The sequence below is a fragment of the Rhinatrema bivittatum genome, chromosome 9, assembly GCF_901001135.1.
Source record: "Rhinatrema bivittatum chromosome 9, aRhiBiv1.1, whole genome shotgun sequence".
Lineage (NCBI taxonomy): Eukaryota > Metazoa > Chordata > Amphibia > Gymnophiona > Rhinatrematidae > Rhinatrema > Rhinatrema bivittatum.
The window spans coordinates 259386535-259411830 of record NC_042623.1 but is presented as its reverse complement, the minus strand read 5'-3'; the positions used below and the strand labels follow the sequence as shown (position 1 = coordinate 259411830).

At 42.7% G+C, this 25296-nt stretch overlaps 1 protein-coding gene across 1 annotated transcript in view; it reads right to left on the bottom strand.

The window, feature by feature from the left end:
- The window catches only part of SI (sucrase-isomaltase), a 350476-nt gene that overhangs the window by 217998 nt on the left and 107182 nt on the right, over positions 1-25296 (bottom strand). The window contains 6 exon segments of the mRNA XM_029616444.1: positions 4556-4669; positions 9348-9464; positions 9567-9698; positions 15235-15360; positions 20523-20635; positions 24186-24285. Of these exon segments, the coding sequence (XP_029472304.1) occupies positions 4556-4669; positions 9348-9464; positions 9567-9698; positions 15235-15360; positions 20523-20635; positions 24186-24285 (702 nt within the window).

Sequence of the window (25296 nt, the reverse complement as noted above, 5' to 3'; positions counted from 1 at the left end):
TTTGAGATGTACTTCTAACTTGCGATCTTGAAGATCCTTTAAGGCTGTGGCCCCTACAACCGGGATGGTGGTGCGTTTGGTGACAGCCGACACCGGAGCATCAACCTTGGGTATTTTGAGCATCTCAAGAGCTGTATCCAGGAGGGGATATAACTTATCTATTGCCCTGCCCACACGGAGACCAGACTTGGGAGCCTCCCATTCCCTGAGCAGAAGCTGCATAAGCATAGGATGGAAGGGAAAAGTACAGGACGGAGCCCTCAGACCCGCCAGGACCGGGTCAATGGTATGGGAGGAGGAGGCAGAGGCGGGCTCTTCTGCAGGCACATCGATTCCAAGTTCATCCAGAACAAAAGGAATAAGCGGGTCCAGCTCCTCCCCCTTAAACAACCTCAAAACCCGTGGGTCATCTCCCTCCATGGGGGGGATTATCAAGAGAAAGATCTGGGTTAGCATCTGGATCGGGCAGCAGAGAGGGAGGAGGAGGAGGGTCAGGTGGGTCTGACCCACCAGGTACAGACCTGACCCTAGTAGTGCCCTGCGAGTCTGGGATGCAAGAGCCCTGGCTAAGAACCAAACGAGGGATTTTTGCCGGTGGGGGGCCCGGAATGGTAACCTCCTGCACCTCCAAGCTTGCTAAAAACGATTTATGTAAAAAGAGCACAAATTCTGGTGGAAAAGGAGTATTTGCTCTGCTGGAGCCCTGGGGGGGGGGAGGGGGAGAAGCCCCTCGGGGAGGGTCAGAATTAGCATCAGGAGATCCCATAGGGCTTAAGTCAGGCGGTAAATGACAAAAATCCAGCTCCCCTCCACCATGAGGATCCGAGTCTGCTGCGAGGTCCAGGCACAAAATGGCCGCTGCTCCCATGGTTTTTTGTGTGGAGGATGGGCCCGGACGCACACTTGCCGACCCGACCTCGGGTCGTTGACTTCAAAGGAGCCAAGGAGGGTCCCTCCCCTCCGGGCAAGCAGAGGCCGCTGCGGGAGAGCTGCGAGGCAGGCTCCCCGCAGGCAAGACAAAAAGCTGACCTCAGAATTGGGAAGTCAGCTGTGTGTGAAACAGCTGAGCCTGATTGCTGCGAAACGGGGAAGCCGACTGAACGGACTTGAGTCGCTGCTTTTCCTGCCAGACGGCCCGGAGCCGTGAAGAGCTGCCTTATTTCAACTTTTACACTGTGCTGTGTCTCTCTTTTACTTTTTTCTTATTTTTTGTTTGAGAAACAGCTAAACAGGCTGAAGGGTTTGAGCCATAGCAGAGGAATTAAAACATCTCTGCAAAGGACCCGAGGAATAATCACATCTTAGGGTCATCAGTGCAAAAGAGGGGGAGTGACTGGACCACCAGTATTACCCCCAGGCAGGGAATTAGAATACCGGGAAAGAGACCTGGCTGAATTACTCAAGGGGAACACCCCCCCCCCCCACCACCTAGGTCTCTACAAGATCCTGGAGACAGAACTGTCTCCAGAGAAAAGAAAATTCACTGTTCCTGAATATATATATATATATATATATATATATATATATATTTTTTTTTTTTTTTTAGAAATACTTGCTTGACCTAGCGAAGAGAAAGGAGAAGACTTCGCAAGAAGAAATAAAGAAATATCACTAAGAAGAGGGAACTGCAGGTTCATCCGTCGGCATCTGCTGGAACCAGAGAACTACTGATGGCTGCAGGGTGAGCGCTGTCCTTATATGGCATGCCTTTTCAGTTTTTCTCTGGCTCCATCCACTGTCTGGACTGATCCGGGTATGTACAGGGAACTGGGGCTTTCTCTTTTGGAAACCTCAAGTAGAGTATATAGGAGCCAGAGGGGAAGGCTGGAAGGGTTGGAGGCATCAGTAAGTAGTAGGGATCTGTAGGCCAATAAATGTCATTTTGTGTCATGTTGTGGCATTGACTTCAATTTTCATTGTCATCAGTTTTCCCTTTTTTTCTCATGTTTTATGTTTTAGTAAGAGTGCACATATTCAGAAACGAATGCATACTAAAAACGATAGAAGAAAAAACAAAATTTCATATTATTTTCTATCATTTCATTTTGAAAACAAAAAAAAACCACATTGGCATTATCAACAATATTGTCTATGTCATATTAAATGAATGAAACAAAACACTATACAAAACTCATTCAACAGCACCACATCTCAATAAATTATACGGTTGTGACAATGCTTAAAGCTGGCTGCAAAGAACTTTCATAACACCCAATCGCGTCAAGTTATTTATGTGCTGTGCCCAGTCGCAGGTGGCTGCGACCTCTCATGCTCACCTCTTTTTTCCCTGCACCATCAATCATTGGGAGAATGCCGGCCTCCTCCAACCAACACCGACTTCCTCGGCGTCCCTGGGACAGCGTGGGTGCTACCAACCACCATCTTACTTTCGGCATCACCTAGGCGCGCACACAGGACCTCCTTATGAATACATCATGACGGGAACCTCAGGAGCATCCCCTCCCGATGATGTCAACACCGCCAGTGTACTTATACGGACAGGCCCATTGCTAAGACGAGTTAGCAAGGAGTTTTCTCGCTTGTTAAATCCGCTCTAACTTGGATCTTCTGTTCCAGACTCTCCTCCTGGCAATTGGATGCTCTGAGTACCCACTCCTCGGCGGCTCTTCCACATCTTGGCTATCCGCTCCTTGGAGGACCCTTCTACCTGGGACATCCTGACCCACTCCTTGGGTATCTCTACTGGGACTTGCTTGTGTGAGTACATTCTCCAACTTCTATCATATCTACCCCTTCCTCGGGCCACTACCATTCTTCAGTCCATCCATGCTACTCTATCTGTGCCTCAGGATACTTCATCTCCTATATTGGATCTACGGCCTGGTTCCTGTATCACCTACCTTTGCCTCTTTAACTTCTACAGTACAGCTTCCTCAGCATGCCCTGCGCTGCGGGCAACTACTGGATCTGCATTCAGAAGTATTACATCAGCCTTCAGGAATTCCCAGGTATACCGACGGTGAGGCCCACAGGGCTCCTCCCTGTGGGCAGAGACATCTCTCACCTCGGCCCGGGGTTCACCAATTCATCAAAACCATAACATTATGCATGTCTTTATTGGATCATATTTAATCATTGGTCCTGGCTCAATGTCCTTTTTTTGATTTTTTTTTTAAGCATTTTACAAATAAAAATGAATCACTTTCCTTTATGTTGTATCAAGGGACAGCAGCAATCCAAACGCAAGATTAAGTTTTGAGTGGATCTCTGTGCCAGAGGTGAATTTTCGGCAATGTCGGCGTCTCTATCCAGAGTAATATGCCCGATGAAAATTCAAAATTCAAATCAAGGACAAATAATTAAATATGACCTAATAAATATGACTATCAACAATATTGTCTGTCATTGAGTGCTTGCTATTTTTGATACAGAATGAAAAATCCAATGATTTTTTTTTTTTATTAAATGCCATTACTGTGCAGGCCTCCACCAGGCTTTATCACAGTTACAAATAGTTTTGGTGCCTGCAACAGATGAGCTGTCTCAACTGAAATTTTATTCTAGTTAGTATCAAAATAATAAAATGATGTTTTCAATGTTTCAGTTTGAATGCAAATTTAAAAACTATATATTTCAGACTTTTGTGAAATGGGGACTCTTTCAAGTATTGAGCAAGCACAACTGCTACCATACCAAAACATCTTCAAAACGTTGACTAGTGCTCACCTTTTCCAGATAGACAAACAAACTCATCAAGGAAAGTTTTCAGAATTTGACCCTCTAAACCATTGAGCGGGGAGGTGTGGCAGCAGGAGCACCATGCCGCAGGCTCAGAAGCTCACTTTTAGCATACAGTTTTCATTGTGTTCTTTGGGTATAATTCTTGAGTAATGTAAAGTCTGTAGGTACTATATTAATCTATAGACTACACAAATTATCAGAGCAAAAGCATGCACATACAATGAGTTTGAAAATTATCTTAGCAAAGCTCACAATTGCAGCTACTATTTGGTGGGCCACTTTTTCTGAATTTGTGCACATGCTTTTTAAAATCAAAAAGTATGCACCTAAGTTCCCACCTTGCTTGTTCTCCACCCCCTTGAATCCCTCTCTCTCATGCACATAAAAGTCTGCATTTACACTGTGTCAGGCATACAGTTTTAAAAGGCTATTTCTGCAGATAAATCATTTTTGTATCTGCAAAAGTTCCTTTGAAAAATATCCTCCCCATCCATAGACTCAAACCCTCCACAGGGTCTACCTCTATGTTCTCCCCCACACCCCCCCCAAAGTTGGGTTTTCAAGATCCCTAATGAATATGGAAGATAAACATTTGCATATCATTGGTGGCAGTAAAGGCAAATAAATCTCATGCATAGTCACTAAAGATAGCCTGAAAATCCAACTGCCTGGGGGTCCCAAGGAACGGTTTGAGGACCTCTTCCTTAGAGGCAATATTTCAGAATAATAGAAACCTGCAAAGATTGTTTTTAAAAACGGAAGGACTGATCATGGTACAATGAAGAATCAAACAAACTGGGAAGCTTTCAGCATACCTTTCACAATCTAAGACAGGCTTTAAAAATATACTTACAATCCAGATGGCATCATAGTTCACTAGGTCGTGGAATCTCTTGCACTCGTCCACCCACCATTTTGTACAAGATGGATTGTTATAATCTGGAAATACTGTACTTCCTGGCCACACCTGCAAGAAGTATTGAGTGGTAAACAGGTTTAGTGTGAACTGCATTTGAAAATCTGCTAAGCTCTCCATGTATTACTTTTATTCATCCCCCATGCTAACTGGTTAAAGATATCAACATCTTGAGTTGTGTGCAGTCAAGAGAGACATTTTTACATATGATCCTGTTTGGAGACAAAAACCTCATTTTAGCAAATTGTATTAGCAGATTTGTGAGAGTTAATCCTACACTCAGCACGTGTTACAATAGGTCGAATACCATAGGTATTATGGCAGGGATTTCTGGTTGGCAGTGACATTACAGCAGTGAAGGTAAATACAATAATCATGATGTAAGTGCTAGTTTTATCTAATGAGATTGTACTCCAAATGTCCCTTTTCATGTAAAAATCTATTATAAATGCATAATTGTGTGTGTACAGGGCTGGGGAGGGGAGAGAGAGGAAGGAAGGTGTCCAGTACTTTACATTTCTTCTAGTGCACCTAAAACTCTTGCACTGGCCACGGGTTGCAGGAGAGGGTGAAGACCTGGCTGGGGGGAGAGTGTCAGATTTTAAAGTTTTGATCCGTGGAGGGAGCTGGACACTTTTTGTGGGTCCAGGACGGAAATTGAATGAATGGGGGTGGGGGGCAGGAGCAATGTCATGGTTGTTTGCACAGGGCAGCCAAAAAAAGCGTGCCCTGGCCCGGAAAGCGTCCTCAGAGGAGTAAGGAAGGGAGCAGCAGCATCCTGTCGCCTCCCTCATTCTCTTTCTCCCTCCCTTCACCACACACCCTCTTATTCCTTTCCCTGCCCTCATTCACTGTTTCTCACCCCCTCGATTGCCTCACTCATTGACTGCTGTCCCCACTCTGATCCACTCATTTACTCTTATGCCCCCCCCACATCCACTCTGATCACTTGATCTTCTTATTCATTGGCTGGATCCCCACATTCCCCTCATTCACTCTCTTGCTCCTCCCCTCTGAACCCTTCATTCTCCTCACACATCGTCTCATTCAATCTTTCCCCTTCCCACGCCCCCAATGTAGCAGAGGTGGCAGGGGCTCTGAAAAGTCAGCACACTAAGCAGCAGAAGCTGGGCCGGGATGCCAGCACGCTCAACAGCAGCAGAAGCAATGGGGCTGGCAGGCATTCACCTCATGTTTCTTTGACCTTAGCCATTGCTCCTCAGGGCCTCCTCAATTGTGCCAGGAAATGGCATAAAGAACAGGGCCATTTGGCTGATTCTGTCTCAGGATGAGCAGCTCCAACACCACCTGCTCTGATCTGCTTACTCTGGGGTTGGGGGGGAGTGCAGAAATGATCTTTGTTCCCACCTGCTCCGTTCATGCAGGGAGCTGGAACTGATTTATACTACCAGCCGCGCTCCATTTCTGCAAGAGAGCCAGAGCTGATTTACACTGCCGGGTCCTAGAAAAGAAAGGTGGCAGAATGCCATTCCAGGTTGTCCTGCCAGAAATGAAGCCCTGGGTAACAGACACAAAAACGGGTTGAATTAATAACACAAGTTTGAAAATCATGAGCTGTAGTGCCAATCAACAAGGCCAGGGCTGGAGCCTGGGTGACTTGCACTACTGCTCACTGAGGGCCGGATTTTAAATCACCACTTATGTGCATAAACAGGGGTTTATGTACATAAGTGGGCCTTACGCACGCCGGGCCAATTTTCAAAGGCCCGGCCACGCGCATAAACCCCTGTCATGCATGTAAGTCCCGGGGTTAGTGAAAGGGGCTGTCCGGGGGCAGGGCAGGGCGGTGCGGTCTGCTTCAGTATCACATCTTCTCCTTCTGTACTTTGCAAAACAGTCGGGGGGGGGGGGGGGGGGGAGGAGGTCAGGGGGAGGAACAGGTGATCAGGAGCAGGGTAGCTGCTCCAGGGTCATCCTGCTGGCTGCCCAGATGGGAAGGGCTGGAGTTAAACACCTCTACTGCTCTGCCAGTTAAGCCTGAAAAGAAGTGGAAGAACTGCATTCCAGGCTGCTTCCCTCCCCCCGCTCCAACACACACACACATACACACACACATACACATACACACACATACACACACACACACACACACACATACACACACACACACATACACATACACACACACACATACACATACACATACACACACACACACATACACACATACACATACACACACACACACACATACACACACACACACACATACACATACACACATACACACACATACACACACACACACACACACACATACACACACACATACATACACACATACACATACACACAACACAACACACACACACACACACACACAACACACACACAGACACAGACACACAGACACACACAGACACACACACACACACACACACACACAGACACACACACACACACACACAGACACATACACACACACACACATACACATACACACAGACACACACACACACACACACACACACACACACAACACACACACACACACATACACATACACACACACACACATACACATACACATACACACACATACACATACACATACACACACACACACATACACATACACACATACACACACACACACACACACACACATACACACACACACACACACACACACCACACATTAAGCTCTGCTCAGTATCTCCTACTTTACAACTATTGGACCTCATGAATGGTATCTGCCCAAGCTTTAAATCCCGGTTTTTTTTTAACATTTGGATTCAATGACTTGCTTTTCAAAAACTGAACTCAAACCAAGTTACATTTCAAGTACCCTGCCCTCAGAGGGTTTACAATATAAGGGGTTTATTTACTAAAAGGTGAATTTTAAATGCCTGGCAAGTGCATTAATTAGGGGATGCGCGAATAACTCGGGCTGGCACGTGCCGAGTGCATTTTAGAAGCCGCCTGAATACGTGTGTATCTCCTGCAGGGCGCACATCTCTTAAGGCATGGGCATAACTACTTGTGTGCCTGGGCATGCACCCAGAACCCTTGCCCCGTAAATTTAAGTCTTCCTTGGAGAAGCTGTAAGTTAGAAAATAAAGAAAACTAGGCAGATCTGCGGGGGCTTTAAGGGTAGGGGCTAACTGGGGGGAGTGTAGGCTGTCAAACCAGGGGTTTGGAGGACCTATCTGTTAACTGGGCAAGCTGGTAGATGAACTGGTAAACTGAGAAGGGTGTGGGTGTGCGCTTCTTTTAAAATCCCCCGGTTTATGGGGTAGAATTCAGGTTTGCAAGCACTTAAAATTTGGAGCACATGTGCATGCAGCCAGACCATTTTATAACATGCACACGCATGTTATAAAATGGCCATGGCCCTGTGTGCAGGCCAAAATATGTGCACAAATGTGCATCTGTGCGCTGGTTTGAAAGTTACTATCTAAATGTTTTCTCCTATTTTGTGTCTGTAGAGCCCTAAGTATATACCTTAGGCAATGGAAGGTGAAATCATTTCTCCACAGTCACAACAGTGGGAAAAGCATGATTTGAACCCTCACTTCTCTGGGTCACAGTCTGCCTTGCTAAGCAAGCACTAGGCTACTTCTCCACTCATTGGGCTGCCTGAATAGTTGTTCACCACAATCTCCTTTCTAGCCTCAGATTGGTAAATTGACATATAATTTGGTTTGTTTTTTAAAGAAATTGATATCTACTGTGTATCAATGTTTAACCATCTGGTCCTGGAACTTCCTCCAACAGGTCAGATGTTCAATATGTCCACCATCAATATGAATTAAGTATTTTGGCATTTATCAATATATGCACAAATATTTCATGTATATTCACAGATATTATTTAATTACACAAACTTCTAATATAGAGGGTCATTTATCAAACCGCGTTAGGGCGTCATCGTGTGTGTTAGGGCCCTGATGTCCATGATAACCCTTGAACGCATGCGATAAATATCACATTGCAAAATACATATGCAAATTTTAAATTAGCATTCAAGTGGGAGGAGTTTACGTGGAGTAAATGGAAATGAGAGTCAGTTAATGTGGCATGCGAAAGAGTAACGCACAGCAACGCAGTTTTTAACTACCGGTACATCTTTTTCCTGTGCGTTATGCCTGTATCAGCGGTGCATTACCAGCCCAAATGGTATTTTTCGCAAATGCCGATTCGGGGCGGGGGGGGGGGGGGGGGGAGAGAGAGAAAGAAAGCCACTGTGAAGGCTCACAAAAAAGTTTACTATTTATACCACTGTAAGAAGGGGGCATTATGAACTTGGGGTGAGGTCTGTGGGGGGGAGCACAGTCAAACATAAAAACAGCACAGTTACTATCAGTGAAGTTTTAATGTAATTTGGAGTGATGAAAGGTGAAAGAAGAGTAGATTTGTTCCATGTTCTCTCTACCTAGCTTGATTGCTCGCTGCCTACCAATTATTTACCAAATAGTTCATTTTTTTGTAAACCTCTACAGAGGTTCTCTCTCTCTCTCCCTCTAGCCAGCAGCCCCAAATGCCAATTATAATAAAAAGCCTATCTAGTCAGTAACACAGCATGCAATGGGCTTCTCAGCTTGTGATGAAAAAATAACGGAGGTGCAATAAATTTAACACACATTGCAGTAAAAATACTGATGTGGTACCAGGAAAATTAGCCTAACCATGAGCACTGTTTTTTTTTTTACTATATTTATAGCGAAATGATGAATCTTGGCCACAGACTGTGGTTTACATTGGTTACCTCTCCAACAAGTGGCGTTGTACCATCTGCTTCGTATACCCACACTTTCTGTGCATTTCCTCTGTCATAGGTTGCATAAGAGCCATTGATGAGGGGAGTGTTAGCAATAGCGGGGTCCTGGTAAAAACAAGCAAACATATGAATCCATCATCCTGAAATCTTTTAGAACTGCCAGTCGAGTAGTCCACAAAGAAATGAGGAAAATATTTTCTTGCTTACCAATATAATAATATAATGCTGTCCGTGGGCATGAAGATCATCAGCAAAGGCAGGGAGATCCTTAAATTTCACTTGGTCAAATGTAAAATCTTTCTTATTTTCCATGTAGTCAATATCAGTGAACTGGACATCCTGAAAGGAGGAGGAGTGAATGCTGACATTAGAAATGAAGTGGCATTCACAGTGATCTACAATTGTATTTTGAAATATTGCCTCTTAAAGCAGAATAATTGTCAAGTGTATTTACCAGAATCGACTCAGACACATGTGATTTCCATCACTAATTGTCAAATAGTCATGAAAAGGTCAGGCAAATTTGTTGTAAATGTCTAAGAGAACTTTTTCCCTATATTTCAGGTATTTTATATATGAGAAATATTGGGGGAAATAAGCATACAATAAAGTGTCAACATCTGTTTTTTCAGTGCATTACTGCCACAGATATTAATATCCAGATTTTTCAGTGAAATGTGCATGCTTGATGTTTCAAGCTTATACTAGAACTGACTTTGTTGTGTAGCTTTACATGGAATCCACATGTTCTGGATCTTGTGGTTACAGCCCCTCTCATGTCAGTATAATAAATTGTTTACAGACTATCAGCACGTAGGTACAGCTGTGTGAAAGTATACGTCAGGGTCACAAGTGAGAAGGAAGAATCCATCTGTGGTTGGATACCGACACAGATTCTCTGGTCCGTGCTACAGAAAGGGACTTCTAGGTTTTCCACAAGAGAGGTCTCCTTTTAACAGGGCTGTCATCTCAGTCAACTGCACCATAAATACTGTGATCACACAGTCCTATAAAATATCATCACAAATCACCAGGCATGCCTTTTGTGTGAAAAGTCATCATGTTGCATGGAATAGCTTGCCAACTTTGTGATCATCTGGCAGCGTGATGAGAAACTGGAAGAGCTGCCTTTTAATAATGTGTGTGTGAGGGATATCTGTGTCATGTTCACATATCACAGAGTCTGAAAAGGATTAATGGTTTCTTGGGAAAGTCTTGGGAAACCATACCTAGACTACATCCTATTAATTCTTCAGGGAAAGCCATTTGACATTTGTTACCAATAGACTTTATTTTTATTTTTATTTTTTTTTTGCCTTTTGTACTTTTTTCTTAGTATTATAAACCCAGTTAGTTCCTCCATTATATTAGTGTTTGATAATGGGCTTTCTAACCAAAACTCATGCTCAAATAACAGCCAAATTGTATACTTACCAGCTATTTGCAGTAATGTTTTGTGAGTTAACAACATTTTATTAAGCTATACATTTGATTAAAGCAATTTGGCATTTATAAATATGCAAATAGAAATGATGAAAACATACCTGGATAAAATAGTGATAGTAAAACCAAAAACAGAATTCAGCAAAGTATGGGATAAACACAGAAGAATATTGGTTACAAGAAAGCAGAGGTAAAGCCAGAGATCAGTTGTGGTCTACTATACTACATAGGAAGAAAACTGGGCAGACTAGAAGGGCATTACAGTTCCTATCTGTTGCCAGATTTTAGGGATGTGCGTTTTCATTTTGTTGTGTGTCACAAAAGAGCTTGCAATATATCCTTTTAGTGCATGCTCTTCCATTTTAGTGTGCACTCACATGAAACACAAAACAAAATTAAATACAAAATGTAAGAAATGCAGTAAAATGAAACAAATCAAAATATTTCTGCCTACACAGTTCTTTTTTATTCTACATTTCTTTGTCATTTCTGAACCCATGGTCTTTTTTTCTCGATTAAAGATAACACCTTGGATGAAAGATACTTTACATACAGTATCAATATTTTTTTTAACTACTGAGCGGGAAAGATAACCAGTTAATTTTCATTGATTTTCTTTAGGAGAAATTTTAAATGAACCTGTCTAGATTTTCAGTTGAAAATCCTCCTAAATCTAGCCATTTAAAATATGACCAGTTACATTTAGACCTATTTGTGTTCCCAGAGCTGAGTGGCTAAACATCACTCTGTGCTGTCATCCTGGGAGAGCCTCTGGAATTGGTAAATTTATCCACCTTATGAATTTAGGAGGGAAACTGAGCCACTCTGCGTGTGTGTGTTTGGGGGTTGGGGGGCACAGATATTTAAATACAGGGCTTTAATAGGCAAACTCTAGAAGGAACTGGTTAAACCTTTTAAAAATTATTTTTTTGTTTTTTTTTTTTACTATGGATTTTGAAAGATTTTATGGAGAAGTGAAAGCAAGAAATACTGTAATTGGAAGTGATAGAGAAGCAAGAATAATATAGGCCTAGATTCATAAAAATACAATAATTATTGCATGGATAACATCTGCGATAAGGAAAAGGGTCAAGTTCTGAAGTCCCCAGACAGGCATTTCTTACTGGGGGGGGGGGGGGGGGGGGGGGGGGAGAGAAAAGAGAGAACAAGAGAGAGAGAAAGAGAGAGAGACTCTTTATAAGGCTTTCATAATAGTCAACTATTTATACCAGTGTAGAAGGGCCAGCTAGTACCTTGAGGTGAGATTTTGGTGGTGGTCTAGGGTTTGGGGGACAGTTTTACATGCAGAGTGAGACGTACGAATAGCAACGTAGACCTCGGTGAAGATTTGACATGAATTGGAGTGAGATAAGTCAGACTAAGATGCAATTACTTCAATGTTCTCTCATCCTAGCTTGATAGTACCCTGGTAGAGAGTCATATGTGTTTTATGTGGCCAGGTATACATAATCAGTGCTGAGGAAGGACTCCGACTAACTTACAGGTAGTATCCAGACTCCGACTAACTTACAGGTAGTATCCAGATCCCGAAGGCAATCCACTTTTCACAATGCTTCAAAGTGGATTACATTCAAGTATTGTAGGTACTTCCCTATCCCCAGAGGGCTTACAATCTAAGGGGTAGATCTTTAAAAAATACGCGATTGCGTACTTTTGTTCGCGCACCAGGCGCGAACAAAAGTACGCTGGATTTTATAAGATACGCGCGTAGCCGCGTGTATCTTATAATATCCAGGGTCGGCGCGCACAAGGGGGTGCACATTTGTGCAACCTGCGCTCGCCGAGCCCAGCGCGCTGCCTGTTCCCTCCAAGGCCGCTCTGATTTCGGAGCGGCCTCGGAGGGAACTTTCCTTCGCCCTCCCCCCATCTTCCCCTCCCTTCCCCTATCTAACCCCCCCCCCCCCCCCGGCCCTATCTAAACCCCCCCCTTACCTTTGTCGCATGCGCGCACCGGCCGGCAGCCCTGCTCCGTCCTCCGGTCCCGGGGGCTGGTCCAGAGGCCTCGACCATGGCCCCGGGCTCGCCCCCCAAACGCCGCATCGTTTTGGGAATGCCCCCGGACATGTCCCCTCCCGTCCCTTTTCAAAAGCCCCGGGACTTATGTGCATCCCGGGGCTTTACGCGCGCCGGCGGCCTATGCAAAATAGGCGCGCCAGGGCCCTGCGCACATAAATCTTGAAGGATTTACGCGTGCAGGCCTTTTAAAATCCGCCCCTAAGTCTGTACCTGAGGCAATGGAAGGTAAAGTGACTTGCCCAAGGTCACAAGGAACCACAGCAGGACTTGAATGCTGGTCTCCTGATTTATAGCCCACTGCTCTAACCACTAGGCTATTCCTCCACTCCAGGATAACCTGAGAGCTGAGGGAAAACCTGAGAGCTGAGAGCAAACCACATAGTCCTCTGGCATGCCCAGCAAGGATGTTCATGGAGGAAAGATGCGCTTCCTGGATGTCCTTCATCGTGGCCGCCTGCGTGCAAGACGCTGCCCTGGGCCATGACCCTGCAGGGCTTGTGACTCTGCCTGCAATGCAGGGACTTCTCTAGGAGGGCTTGGGACTGGCCTTGCCTGTCCTTGAGGTTGTTGTGGTTCCACTTGTTGTCGTCTGCAATGAGCCTCCCAAAGCATCCAGTCTCCCCCAACAATGAAACTTGCCACAAACATTATGGCTTTAGGAAGCTAGGCCAGGTAAGAACCTGTGTTTTTATTGGGGCAGGAAGGCTGGTAGGTGTGTCCGTTATAATTCCTCTTTTTATCGTGCCTGATAAACACTGCAATAATACCTGCGATCTGCGATACCGGCCACTGGAGCACAATAAATAGTTTTTTCACCATACCACAAAAAACAAAGGGTAGTTATTTCTGGTATTAAATCCCGTGACAGTGTGCGTTACTCTAATCACACTCCGCGCTAGCAGAGCCTCATTTCCATTTACTCCGCCCAAACTCCTCCCACTCAAATACTCAATTTTTAATTTGCAGGCGCATTTTGCGTTTTGTCATTTATTGCGCGCATTACGGCGTTATGGCACGCGATTAGACCCTAACACGAAATGATAAATGGCCCTGTAAGTTAGCCAGATAAACTTATGTGGCTAACTTTGAGATAGTCAGTTATATTCACCCCACTGAATAGTACAAGTTAGCAAGTATTTTCCCAATTCTTAACATTGCATATTTTCTTGCTGTTTTTATGACTAATTTTTAAATAATATGAGGTCTATTTACCAAGCATTTTTCCCATAGAATCAAGATAGGCAATAACCTCATAGTGTGAGATAAGTGAGATACCGTTACATTTTCCAGTTTTCCTGAGATATTGCTATTTCTATGCATCTTAGAGACTTCTCCTGTTGCTATCTATGCATTTTTCTATTCCTTAATCAGTGGTTTGTGTTTTTCTTGGGAGTTTGATACAGTTTTCCTCAAAGGTGATGCATACTCTATGTTTTGAAATTTATTCCTAAAAACGTATTTGCAGTGTTAAAAATAAACAGCCTTAAAGCAGTGATTTGAATCAGAATGTTAATGATATTCAGTTTTACATTGGCATCACGCTTGAATTTATGATATAGTTGGTACAACATTATGGTTAAATATTTAACAAAATGTTTAAGTTAGAACACGGAACAGTGCGAATAGTATAATATAGTTTAATGCAATTTGTTGAAAACTTTTTGCTTAGAGGTCAATGCGCAAAAATGTGCTAACCCTTTTGCAAGCATTAAAGAACGTTAAAAGCACTGATATTGCACACAGTCTCGCTATAGTGTGCTCACAGTCATTATTTATTTGATTTATTTGATTTATATTCCACCTTTACTACATTTTAAAGCGGATTACATTCAGGTACTGTCCCCAGAGGACTCACAGTCTAAGCCCTTATAATGCATGTTATTTACATGGCAAGACTTTTAATACAAAAACTATGCTGATATAATGAGATGCAAAATTATGAAAAACATCTCATTACCTTTAGTGCACAGAAAAATAATGTGCCTTAAAATGCTCAAAAGTGACGAAAGACCTGTTAATGCAAAAAATTGAATTTTACCTCATGGAGCTATAGTTCATGCTGAATGTAATATCCTTGCACTGTTAATACAGTAATAGGTACTTGGTGCATCGTGCAATGAGTTAAAATATGGCTTCTGAAAATCTTGCACTTCCTGATGCTTATATCGATTGCAACTCTTATTTTTTGCTGTAGTGAAAGCTTTGCTCAGTACTGAGTGACCAGTCTAATTACCATTCTTTTCCTTATGATAGCAGAACACCAAAAAATGAAGCCAACACAGCAACTAGATAAGTCAAATTCCCCAAGTATTTATATTGAACAGAGATATATGTATCAATTAAAAGCTAAGCTGTAAAGAATGCTGCATTTGAAAAATTTTGTTAGGGAACTTACATATGGTAAACCAACTGCCCTGTTCCTCTGTAAGACCTGTTTCACTTCATCCAAAGACTGGTAACCCCAACGACTCATCTGGAATCCCAGGGACCAATATGCAGGCATCATTGGTCTTCCAATAAGCTGAAAGATGATACATGGCAATTCATTATAATCAAATTAATTATCATTAAAGGTGAATTTTTAAAAAAGATATACTTGTAAAAAATAGCCCATGCGAGCGTAAAATAGCATATCGGTGAGTTATTTCATAAACTACAATATACACATGTAAATCAGGGGCCACAATTAAATTTGCATGTGTAAACAGGGGCAAGCCAGGGGCATTCTGGGAAGCGCCCAACATTTACTTGCATAAATTGCTAATTTACAACCTGCCAAAATGACACACATAAGTCTTTTACGTGCGTATATATATTCCTGCTCAGTATCTGGTTTAAGTTTTCATAAACATCTTAAATATTAAAAAATGGTGGGGGGCCTGGGCAAAATGGGGGGACTTCAGGCTGAAGACCCAGGAGCGCCTTCATGAGCAGCAAATGAACTGAGTGAACTGGTAGACTAATTGGTACAACCGGTTATTTAATTGCCACGCATATGTTATAAAATATGCTGACTTAAGCATGTAAAAGCTAACTTACAGCAGTAAATGTATCTAAATAATGGGGTCGATTTTATAAATCTGCGCCCGTGCATACTCTTGTTTGTGCACCAGGCACAAACAAGAGTATGCGGGATTTTAATAGATACACGCGTAGCCGCGCTTATCCATTAAAATCCAGGGTTGGCGCACGCAAGGCTGCCCAAAATCGGGAGCCTGCGTGTGCCGAGCCACGCAGCCTGCCTCTGTTCCCTCCGCCTCCCCCCACCTTCCCCTCCCTTCCCCTAGCTAACCCACTCCCCCAGCCCTAACACCCCCTACCTCTTGTTGTACAAGTTATGCCGGCCCGAAGCAGGCGTAACTTGCGCGCGCCGGGCTGGCCACCGGCGCACGATTCCCAGGCCCGGAACCTGTTTCGGAGGTCTCGTCCATGCCCCCGAAACGCCCCCGGGCTGGAACCATGCCCGCGGCCCCGCCCCAAAATGATGCGCCGCCGCGACACGCTCCCCCGACATGACCCCCCAGGAAAGCCCCAGGACTTGCGCGCCACCGAGCCTACTCAACATAGGCTCGGCGTGCGCAGGGGGTACTTTGGCCAGGTTTTCGGGGGGTACTCGTGTATTTTACGCGCGTACCCCTTTGAAAATCTGGCCCAATGTGAGCAAAATCTATTCACCTATTCATTTAAAATTCGAAGTACAAATACACGGGTATATCATTTCTGCACGCTTCTAGTCTGGGTAAACAATAAGCATCGGGGTAACTTGCTTGATGCAGCGGTTACTACCCTTAACCATTAAGCCTTATGCTTCATCTTGGATGCAACTCCAACATAACTCTCTGCATCAACGGCAGAGGGTGGAAGAAAACTCGAAACACATAGTTACCAACAAGGGCCCTGAACGTGGAGGTCGGTGAAACAAATAAGTATGGGAAAATAAGTGTGGGAGCTTGCTGGGCAGACTGGATGGGCCGTTTGGTCTTTTTCTGCTGTCATTTCTATGTTTCTGTTTCTATGTTTCTCTCGCTAAATTCCAACTTATGCAGCTAAGTAGCACCTTTGCCACTGCTTATACTGACAAATTTGAAATTATCTGTATAACTAGCATTTTTTTAGATTTATCCAGCTATCCTATATACCTTTATGTTCAAAAAGTGCTTCACAGATGGACAAGTAGTGCTTTTCATACTTATCTGGCTAAGTGCCACTACTTAGCTGCATAAATTAGAACTTATACGAAACTTGCACAGCTTGTGGTTTTTACACGTGAGAGGATATGTGCATGCATATGTACTCATATTTTATAACCTGCACATATATCCAAGTAGTTTATAAATAGCAACTTTGCATGCGTCCAAATACATTCGTAAATGGGCACATGGAGCAGTTTTCAAAGTTATCCTCCCTACTTTTAAATGTAAAATTTAAGAGCCAGTTTTAAGGCTTTTGCATGTGCTGAGCAATAAAAAATGCACAAAATTTTGAATAAACACAATGGTAATACCTTGTGTACTTTTGCCACATTTAGGGGGCAATTGCGTAGTTTCAAATTACACCATTGCATTTAATGTGCATACTTTCTGCAAATTTTCAAACATAAGCTCCCCACATTGTGGGGCCGATGCAATATGGTGCGCTGAGCGGAGCGCACTGTTAATGTGCAGTTGGACGCGGGTAAAATAGGCGCTAATCAAAATGCAAATACATGTGAAAAAGGCTATTAGGCATTCACTCCCGATGCAAAAAGAAAAATGCAGTTTTACATCTGCCTGCTAGGAGCAGACGTTAATAAATGTGTGCATCAAAAAAAACAAGAAAAATAAAAGAAATAAAAGAAAAAAAAATTGACAGTCTGACTCATCACAAAAACCGACGCTGAGTTCAACGGCATCGGTTTTCCTTACCGGCAGACAGCCACGAAAACCGACGCCGATAAACTCGGCATTGGTTGTCAGGGACCTAGTCACGAAAACCAACGCCGGGTTTATCGGCGTCGGTTTTCGTGGCTGTCTGCCGCTAATAAATAAACTGCAATAACTCTTGCAGCAGTCAAGCGGTTGCAGGGAAGGAATGAATCCGAGCAAGCGGCTGCTCCTTACCTGTTGCTTGGGGATGTAGCGGGCTTCTTTCCCCCCGCCGCAGCTGGAAGTCATCCCAAGCCGGGCTGGGCCTTCTCTGGCAGTCCGAGCCATGGACAAACTTCCTCCTGGGGCACTGCAGGAGGATAGTTCAGTCCCTCCCTCCGCCTCTTCTGCCCGAGCAGGGGAGGGGGGTGATCAAGTGCTGCTGCAGCTCCCCACGGACACCCCCACCAGTACGGCCGTCTGTGCGGGACACTTGGCGACGTCGGTTTCCCTGACTGCTGTACGGCGGTCATGAAAACCGTCTGGGTTCGCGTTAGCTAACGCGACCCCCCTAATTTAAATATTGCATGGTGTCCCCCTTTGGGGCGCCATGCGCGCGTTAAGAGAGCAGGCGCTGACTGTTCAGCGCCCGCTTTCTACGTGCCTTTATTGCATCGGCCCCTGTGTGTTTTAAAATTAGCATTACTTACATGCATTAAAGTAACCATGCAGTTTTACATCTTCTATTTTGTGTGGGTGGCCTCGGAGGGTCAAACAGCATGCGTGCTCTTCTAAATTTCATGTGTGTGTACTATTTCCTCCTCTAGCCTAAATACACCTCAGAGAAGACCCCCAGGGACTTTTGGCCAGCTTGGGGGGGGGCCTCCTGACCCCCACAAGACTTGTCAAAAGTCCAGCAGGGGTCCGGGAGCGACCTCCTGCACTCTGACCGTCCAATGCCAGTACTCAAAATGGCGCCGATCGCCTTTGCCCTCACTATGTCACAGGTACCAGTACAGGTTGGGCCCCACTATCATTTATTTATTTATTTATTTATAGTTTTATATACCGTTATTCGGGAAGCCATCATAACGGTTTACAAAGTGAATAAATTTTTAACAAAGAGGTTTTGAGATATCATAACATGTTGTAATTACAATAATAAACATAACCAAGTAAGTCTCTGAAGATATAAGGTTGAATGTGGAGGGAGGATATTTCGGATGAGAATTAAGGTTAAGAGTTCATTTGAGTTGGTCTGTGTAGATGATTGTGGATCCATGAAGAATTTACGAAACAGTAAAGTTTTTAGGTCTTTTTTGAAGGTTTTGATATTGTGTTGAGATCTTAGGTCTTCAGGTGGTGTGTTCCAAAGATTAGGGGAGGCGATGGAGAAGGCTCTCTCTCTTGTTGCTAGATGAGCATCTTTCACAGTGGGGATTGATAAGAGGTTTGAATTGCTGGATCGTAGGTTTCTTGAGGAGTTTTGAGGAGTTATATTAAGGGTGTTAAGTCCTCGATGATCATTGTTAAGGACTTTATGGATGATAGTCATGGATTTGTAAGCGATTCGTGGTGACACCCTCTGCAATAGTGGGACCCTTCCTATGAGAACACCACATTTGATGATTCTAGACCTGTAAAACAGGTAAGTAGCCACACCCCAAATGTCCAGTCCCACTCATTACTTAGATGGATAACTTTTTAGCTGGATAAATAGTTTTCCAGCTAAGTAGCAGCTGCTGAACAAGGCTGGATATTCACATGCAGCCACTTAGCTGGATAAATCTGAGCTTATTTGGCTAAATGGCACTGAATATCGACCTCTAAGTGTTTTGGATTTGCAACTGTGATAAATCTCCTGAAATAGATATTTTTAGAGCATCTTTCGGGAGGTTGTAGGCAAGACAGGTAACATGATTTGTTTTGTTGTTAGGACATGTGAGAAAATGAAATAATGCAATAATGTGTTGGAGTTTAATGCTTCCATGCCAAAATATTTTCTCATTTCTAAAATTGCTGTAAAGTATGGATAGTGTAGATGCAGCTGTAAGCCTCATCCTTGATAAGTTAATATTGTAAAAAACATTTACAAGACAAATGAACAAGCCTTTATTTTGTTGATCAATCTGTCAAATTGTGATTTAAAAGTGAAGGAAAAAATGTCCAAAATAAATTTGCTCTTTTACTTTAATCAGGGTGCAATCTCATATTAATATTTTGTCCTGCAAAATGTTAGAATTTATTTACCACATAATTTAGCTCCTCATTAAAATGAATATGGATGTGCAATCTTCTCAGAAAGCTCATAAAAAAAATTGCAAAATAGTATCACTTACATTCCTTCCACCATTTAGTAGACTGCCAAGCTTAAGAGTTAACTTTCTGCCTAAAAAAATACCTATTACCTGTGCAAAAAAAAAATGTCCCTTCCTTTTTTTCTCTGCTTAACTCTTCGTCTATCTTTATTCCATTCCTTGGCAAAATCGAACATATTTGGCTGTTACCTTTTGGCACTTCAAGCCCTTCAGAATGTTGTCATAGGTATGAATGGGAAAACAACTTTTCAAAAATAAGGTCCTTCTAATTGGCCAGTAATCTCCCTACAGTTTATCCATGGTGGAGTACTACAAGGACAACCACATGTAGATTCTAAGTCATCATAGTCTTTTCCTATAGAAACAGAATGGGGAAAAATTTATTTGTGAATCAAGCCCTTTGTTGACCCAGAACAGCAATGAAAGATTTCTAAATAATTTACAGCAGTGGTTTTGAACTAAATATTTCACCCTTTAATAAGCAGAATGCTGAAGGAGGTAGCGCTCTGTGCTGGACCTACCATTAAGTATTCTTGAACTACATTTTCTGGAGATGTTCCCAAGAAGATGTAGAAATCTAGAATCCCACCAATTGTTCGGTAGGTCACTGCTGGAGCTGGTTGAATAGTAACCTCTGCAGCGTTGACAAAAGAATTAAAAATAAAACAGGTCAAAAAGTGCATACAAATAAGTATAATGAATTTAGATATCATCAAGTTAAATGTACCACAGTCATTTTGATTTTTTATTGTTAAAGTTTTCTAAGCATCCAGACTTTTATAATTCTAATTTCAGTCATGTCAATTGATGACAGCAAATTGCATCAAGATTGTTGAGCTGAGTTTTGAATACTCATTTTCTTTTTAATGCATTGTCTCTGCCAAAACACTCTTTTTAAACATATTTTTTTCAACTGTCTTATCTGGAGTAGCATTTGTAAAACAAGATTTAGGGCTTAATTTTCAAAGCACTTTATAAACACATAACCTATGAAAGTTGTTTGAAATTAATACATTTTTTTTAAACAAGAGTCATTTTTTGGTTGTTAGGTATGGAACAAACTGAATCAGCAGGTCCTCCAAAAAAGAACAAAATGTGTTCATATTTGTTCTCGTTTGCCCGCACAGGGAGCCGAACTTTTAAATCTATTTGCTGTACAGCTTTTGCCTACATAAGTATATGCATAGAGATTAATGCTAGTATTTTATAAACTGCAATGGATGCTGCTCAGTTTATAAAATGCCACTCTTTGTGCTCCAAAAGTATATGCATATTAGAGGTGTGCAGGGGTAAAAACATGTTTTCATTTTTGGTTTACTTTTTTTTGTGGGGGTTCCCACATATTTTGTTTTGTTTAATGTTTATTTGGTTTCTTTAGTTAAAAAAAAAAACAAACTTAAAAAAATGGGGGAAAAAAAAAACCAAAGGGGGCCTCCCATCCTCACCACCTATCCTTGCCACCTGGAAAATTGCCAGGGCAAGGATACTCCCTGCCCCCCACTTGGTGCGAGGCAGCTCCATTGGTGAGGCTTAGGCTAGGCCAAAGACGCAGCCTTGCATAGGCCTAAGACGTGGCAGGTCATCGTGACTTCTGCCTAGTTCTTACGCAAGGTCCAGGCTTGGAGGTCTGGGCAAGGCCTAGGCCTGATGCTGGGGCCTAGGCCTCAGCCCAGGCCTGATGCCGGGACCCAGCCTGGAGGCCATGCCATGCCCCCTGGCCTCAGCCTAGACCAGGGTTAGGCCCAGGCCCAGAGGTTGGAGTGCAGGCTTCATAGGAGTCTTCTTTATTTTTGAAATAAGGCCATTCTATGGGGATGCGCCAGAGTAAATTAACTCCTGGTCATCCTCCTCAGCAGAGGGTGCCATTTTGCTGTGCAGCCATACAGCCCAGACCCCAGCATCATGCTTTGGCAGACACCATCGCCCCTGCTTTGGGTCTCTTCCTATTCCCTAGGTAAGGCCCTGGCCTCGGGTCTCTGCCTAGTTCCAACCGGTAACTTTTTTTTTTTTTTATGGTTTCAAACAAATTAAACAAAAGGATTTGCTTAATTCAGGGGTCCTCCAATTCATTTCAGAGCACCCCGAAAGAGACAAATTGACCCTATTTGTTTATTTTTCTTAATTCGTTTGAAACTAATGAACATCATCCCCTAATACATATGTTTCAGTTTGTGCATATTTCCAAAACAAGAAAATGCATATTTTCTCTACCCATTTTAGAAAGATACATTTTATGCATGAAATCATGACACTGCAGGAAAAAAACACCCAGAAATAAATTTTGAGGCATGTATTCTGTAAAGTATGCAGTTATACCATTTTGAAAATACTTATTTACACGCCTATTTGGAATTGCCAGTTTGCTGCTACCTCTGCTGGTTCACGCAGTCCTTCATCAGTTCACCTAAACCATCTAGCACTTCACACTGAATCCCCACCAATTTACCCAGACCTTCCACCCAAAAACTGCAGAAAACAGCTGTCTGATTTCATTAAGTCATTTGGCAGATATAAAAGTATATAAATAAGTTCAGTAATATATATGCATACATCTCTTACAGAATAGAAATTACCATGCATACTTTCTCCTTTCCCCAATAAAATGTATGCATGAAACTAAAAATGCGTGTGTACTCTTGATGTTTGTAAAATGGCATATATGCGTGTAGATAAGGTACTACTTACATGTGTATATGCTATTTTTACATGTGGAATCGCTTTGAAAATTGATATGTGCTTTTGATATGTGCACATATGTGCTCGCATTCGTCGGCCCACGCCAAGGGACTTGGCTGTTTTATAATATACGTGCATATCCACGCATGTTATAAAATAGCCTGGCTGCGTGCACAAGTGTGCCTAATTTAAGTGGACGTGCGCTTGTGCACACAAAATCCGCTTCTACCACGTAAGTAGGGGAAATTTTAATAGGGATGCGTGCTGACCCCATTGCCTGTTTTCTGATTTCCTTCCCAGATCATCCAGTTACCAGCTAGGTCCCCCCCCCCCCCCCATTTGATAGCCTGTTGTTTTTTTTTTAACTTATGTGCAGTTCATAGCAGAAGCAAAGTTATGTGGCAGGGGATCTCGGTGCCTTAGATCGTGTTAAGTATTTATCCGTAAATTTCTGGTTCAAGTACCGAAATACCTATGTACCTCCCACGCCCCACCCAAACCAAGCCCTACCCTGCCCCTCTCTGAGAAGTTCCGGGATGTACGCACAGTGGCAATACCCACATATCCGGGCGCCTTTTTAAATCTACTCGGCACGCAGGAGCCTAACATATTCCCCCATCCCCTAATGAATGCCATGCGACAGGCTTTTAAAATTTAGCTTTTAGTGTTCAAACTTCTGAATATCAGAAACAGGACAGGAAACAGGAAAAGAAAAAAGAAAAGACAAACAAATGAAAATCCTCACCGAAATAAACCACAATAAAAATCTTTGACCTGCATATCCCTAATGAAACCTATTTTGTGTGTGAAAATTAAGCTTTGCAGATAAAAGTAAAAGCTAAATCCTATTTCACCTGTATGTTCATCCTCAGTTGAAGTATTTATTTACCTTTTATTTATTTATCAGATATTCTGGGGGGTGGAGATGGACTGAAGAATTTACACACACGTTTTCTATTTATAAATGCATACAGATAAATCTACATGCACAAAGTTACGCCTGTTCAAGTAGCAGGTTTAGCTCTCTGCTTGTATGTCCTCGCACATACCCAATGAGCCCTTGAATTTTCAAAGTGGACTTATGCATATAAACTGTAGACTTTAGCTCTACATGAATAAATTTACCCTCTGTAAACATATTCATACAATGATGTGCTCAGGCCCAGAGAGGGGACAAAAATGGGTGCACTCTCCAAAATCAGAAGGCGCTGTGGGTGTGTTTTAGAAAAGGCAATTTCCCCCCTCTCCAATGCATGAGATGGCAGTGGTTACTAGATTTGTCAGTACAAGCCATTTGTGGAAGATAGGTACAGATGGAGGGTAACAGAGGCTGGGAAGTTTCAATAACCCAACTAATTCTATCTGTTGTGCCAAAAAGAAGACATATAACATTAGTAAAATATTTCTAATTTTATCCTCAGTACACCCATGGCATTTGGTAGAAATGCACATGATAATTTCAATACCACACCAATATTCACAGACGGACAGACACAAGTCCTTTTTACCCATTGCGTTGCTGTTCAATAAGAAAACACCAAATGCTGAACCGGATGTATCTTCTAGGCACAAGAAAAAGGTATGGGCTCCATACAGGTTATGCATGTCCTACAAAAGACAAGAAGACGCACATTAAAATCAACAAGATTAAAACAGAAAAATGAAACGCATCCGCGCATACCCAAGACAAAACGGAAAATAAAAATTAGGAAAAGTAAATCGGTTAAGGCAGGGATGGCGAACTCCAGCCCTCGAGGCCAGGTTTTCAGGACATCCACAATGAACATGCATGAGAAAGATCCGAATGCACTGCCTCCTCTGGATGCAAATCTTTCTCATGCGTGCTCATTGTGGATGTCCTGAAAACCTGGCCTGTTTGCGCCCTCGAGGGCTGGAGTTCGCCATCCCTGAGTTAAGGGATTATTATTATCAATATTTGTCTTGACAGGACATTTTTTGTAGTTTTGAGACCACTCAAACTGCATGAATGATTACAAAGCACAAGCTTAGGAGTTTTTCAATCCCAGCCTGTGAGTCCTGAATTGTGGATTATTCATAGTTCGTATATCATTTTGGGAGTTTTTGTATTAATAAATTCAGAGTTCTAGTACAGGTGTAGGTCCTGGAGAAGAATTAAAGAAAGGACCTTAAGTTCCCTTGATAGCCCATGCATTATAACATTATTTCATAAGGAACAGATAAAAGGTATACAGCATAATAAAATTCCAATTACTTATTAAGAGCAGACCTTTTGGATTTATTTAAATTAAGTAAGTAGTCACAAAGCTTCCATGCTTACTAGAGAGGTTGCAGATATCTAATGGTCTCTGAAGTGGAGGAATATAATATTGCTGAAGCATAATGACCACAATAGTGGGAGGTGCCTTTATGCTCAGAGTATAAAACCCTGTGTATTGAGAGGGATGAGTCCTTTTCCTGCCACGAGCATCTGCAAGTGCTAGGGCTGGAGGGTGATAGATCTCCAGTGCCAAGCAGGCCTAGAGAGGTTTTGTGCTATTGAGTATGACTTCACTACACATTCAGTGATCAGTTCAGTGAACAGTGAAGTAAAAGAGATGTGTCAGAAGAAGCTGGTTAAGGAGCTGGCACTTGATCAGA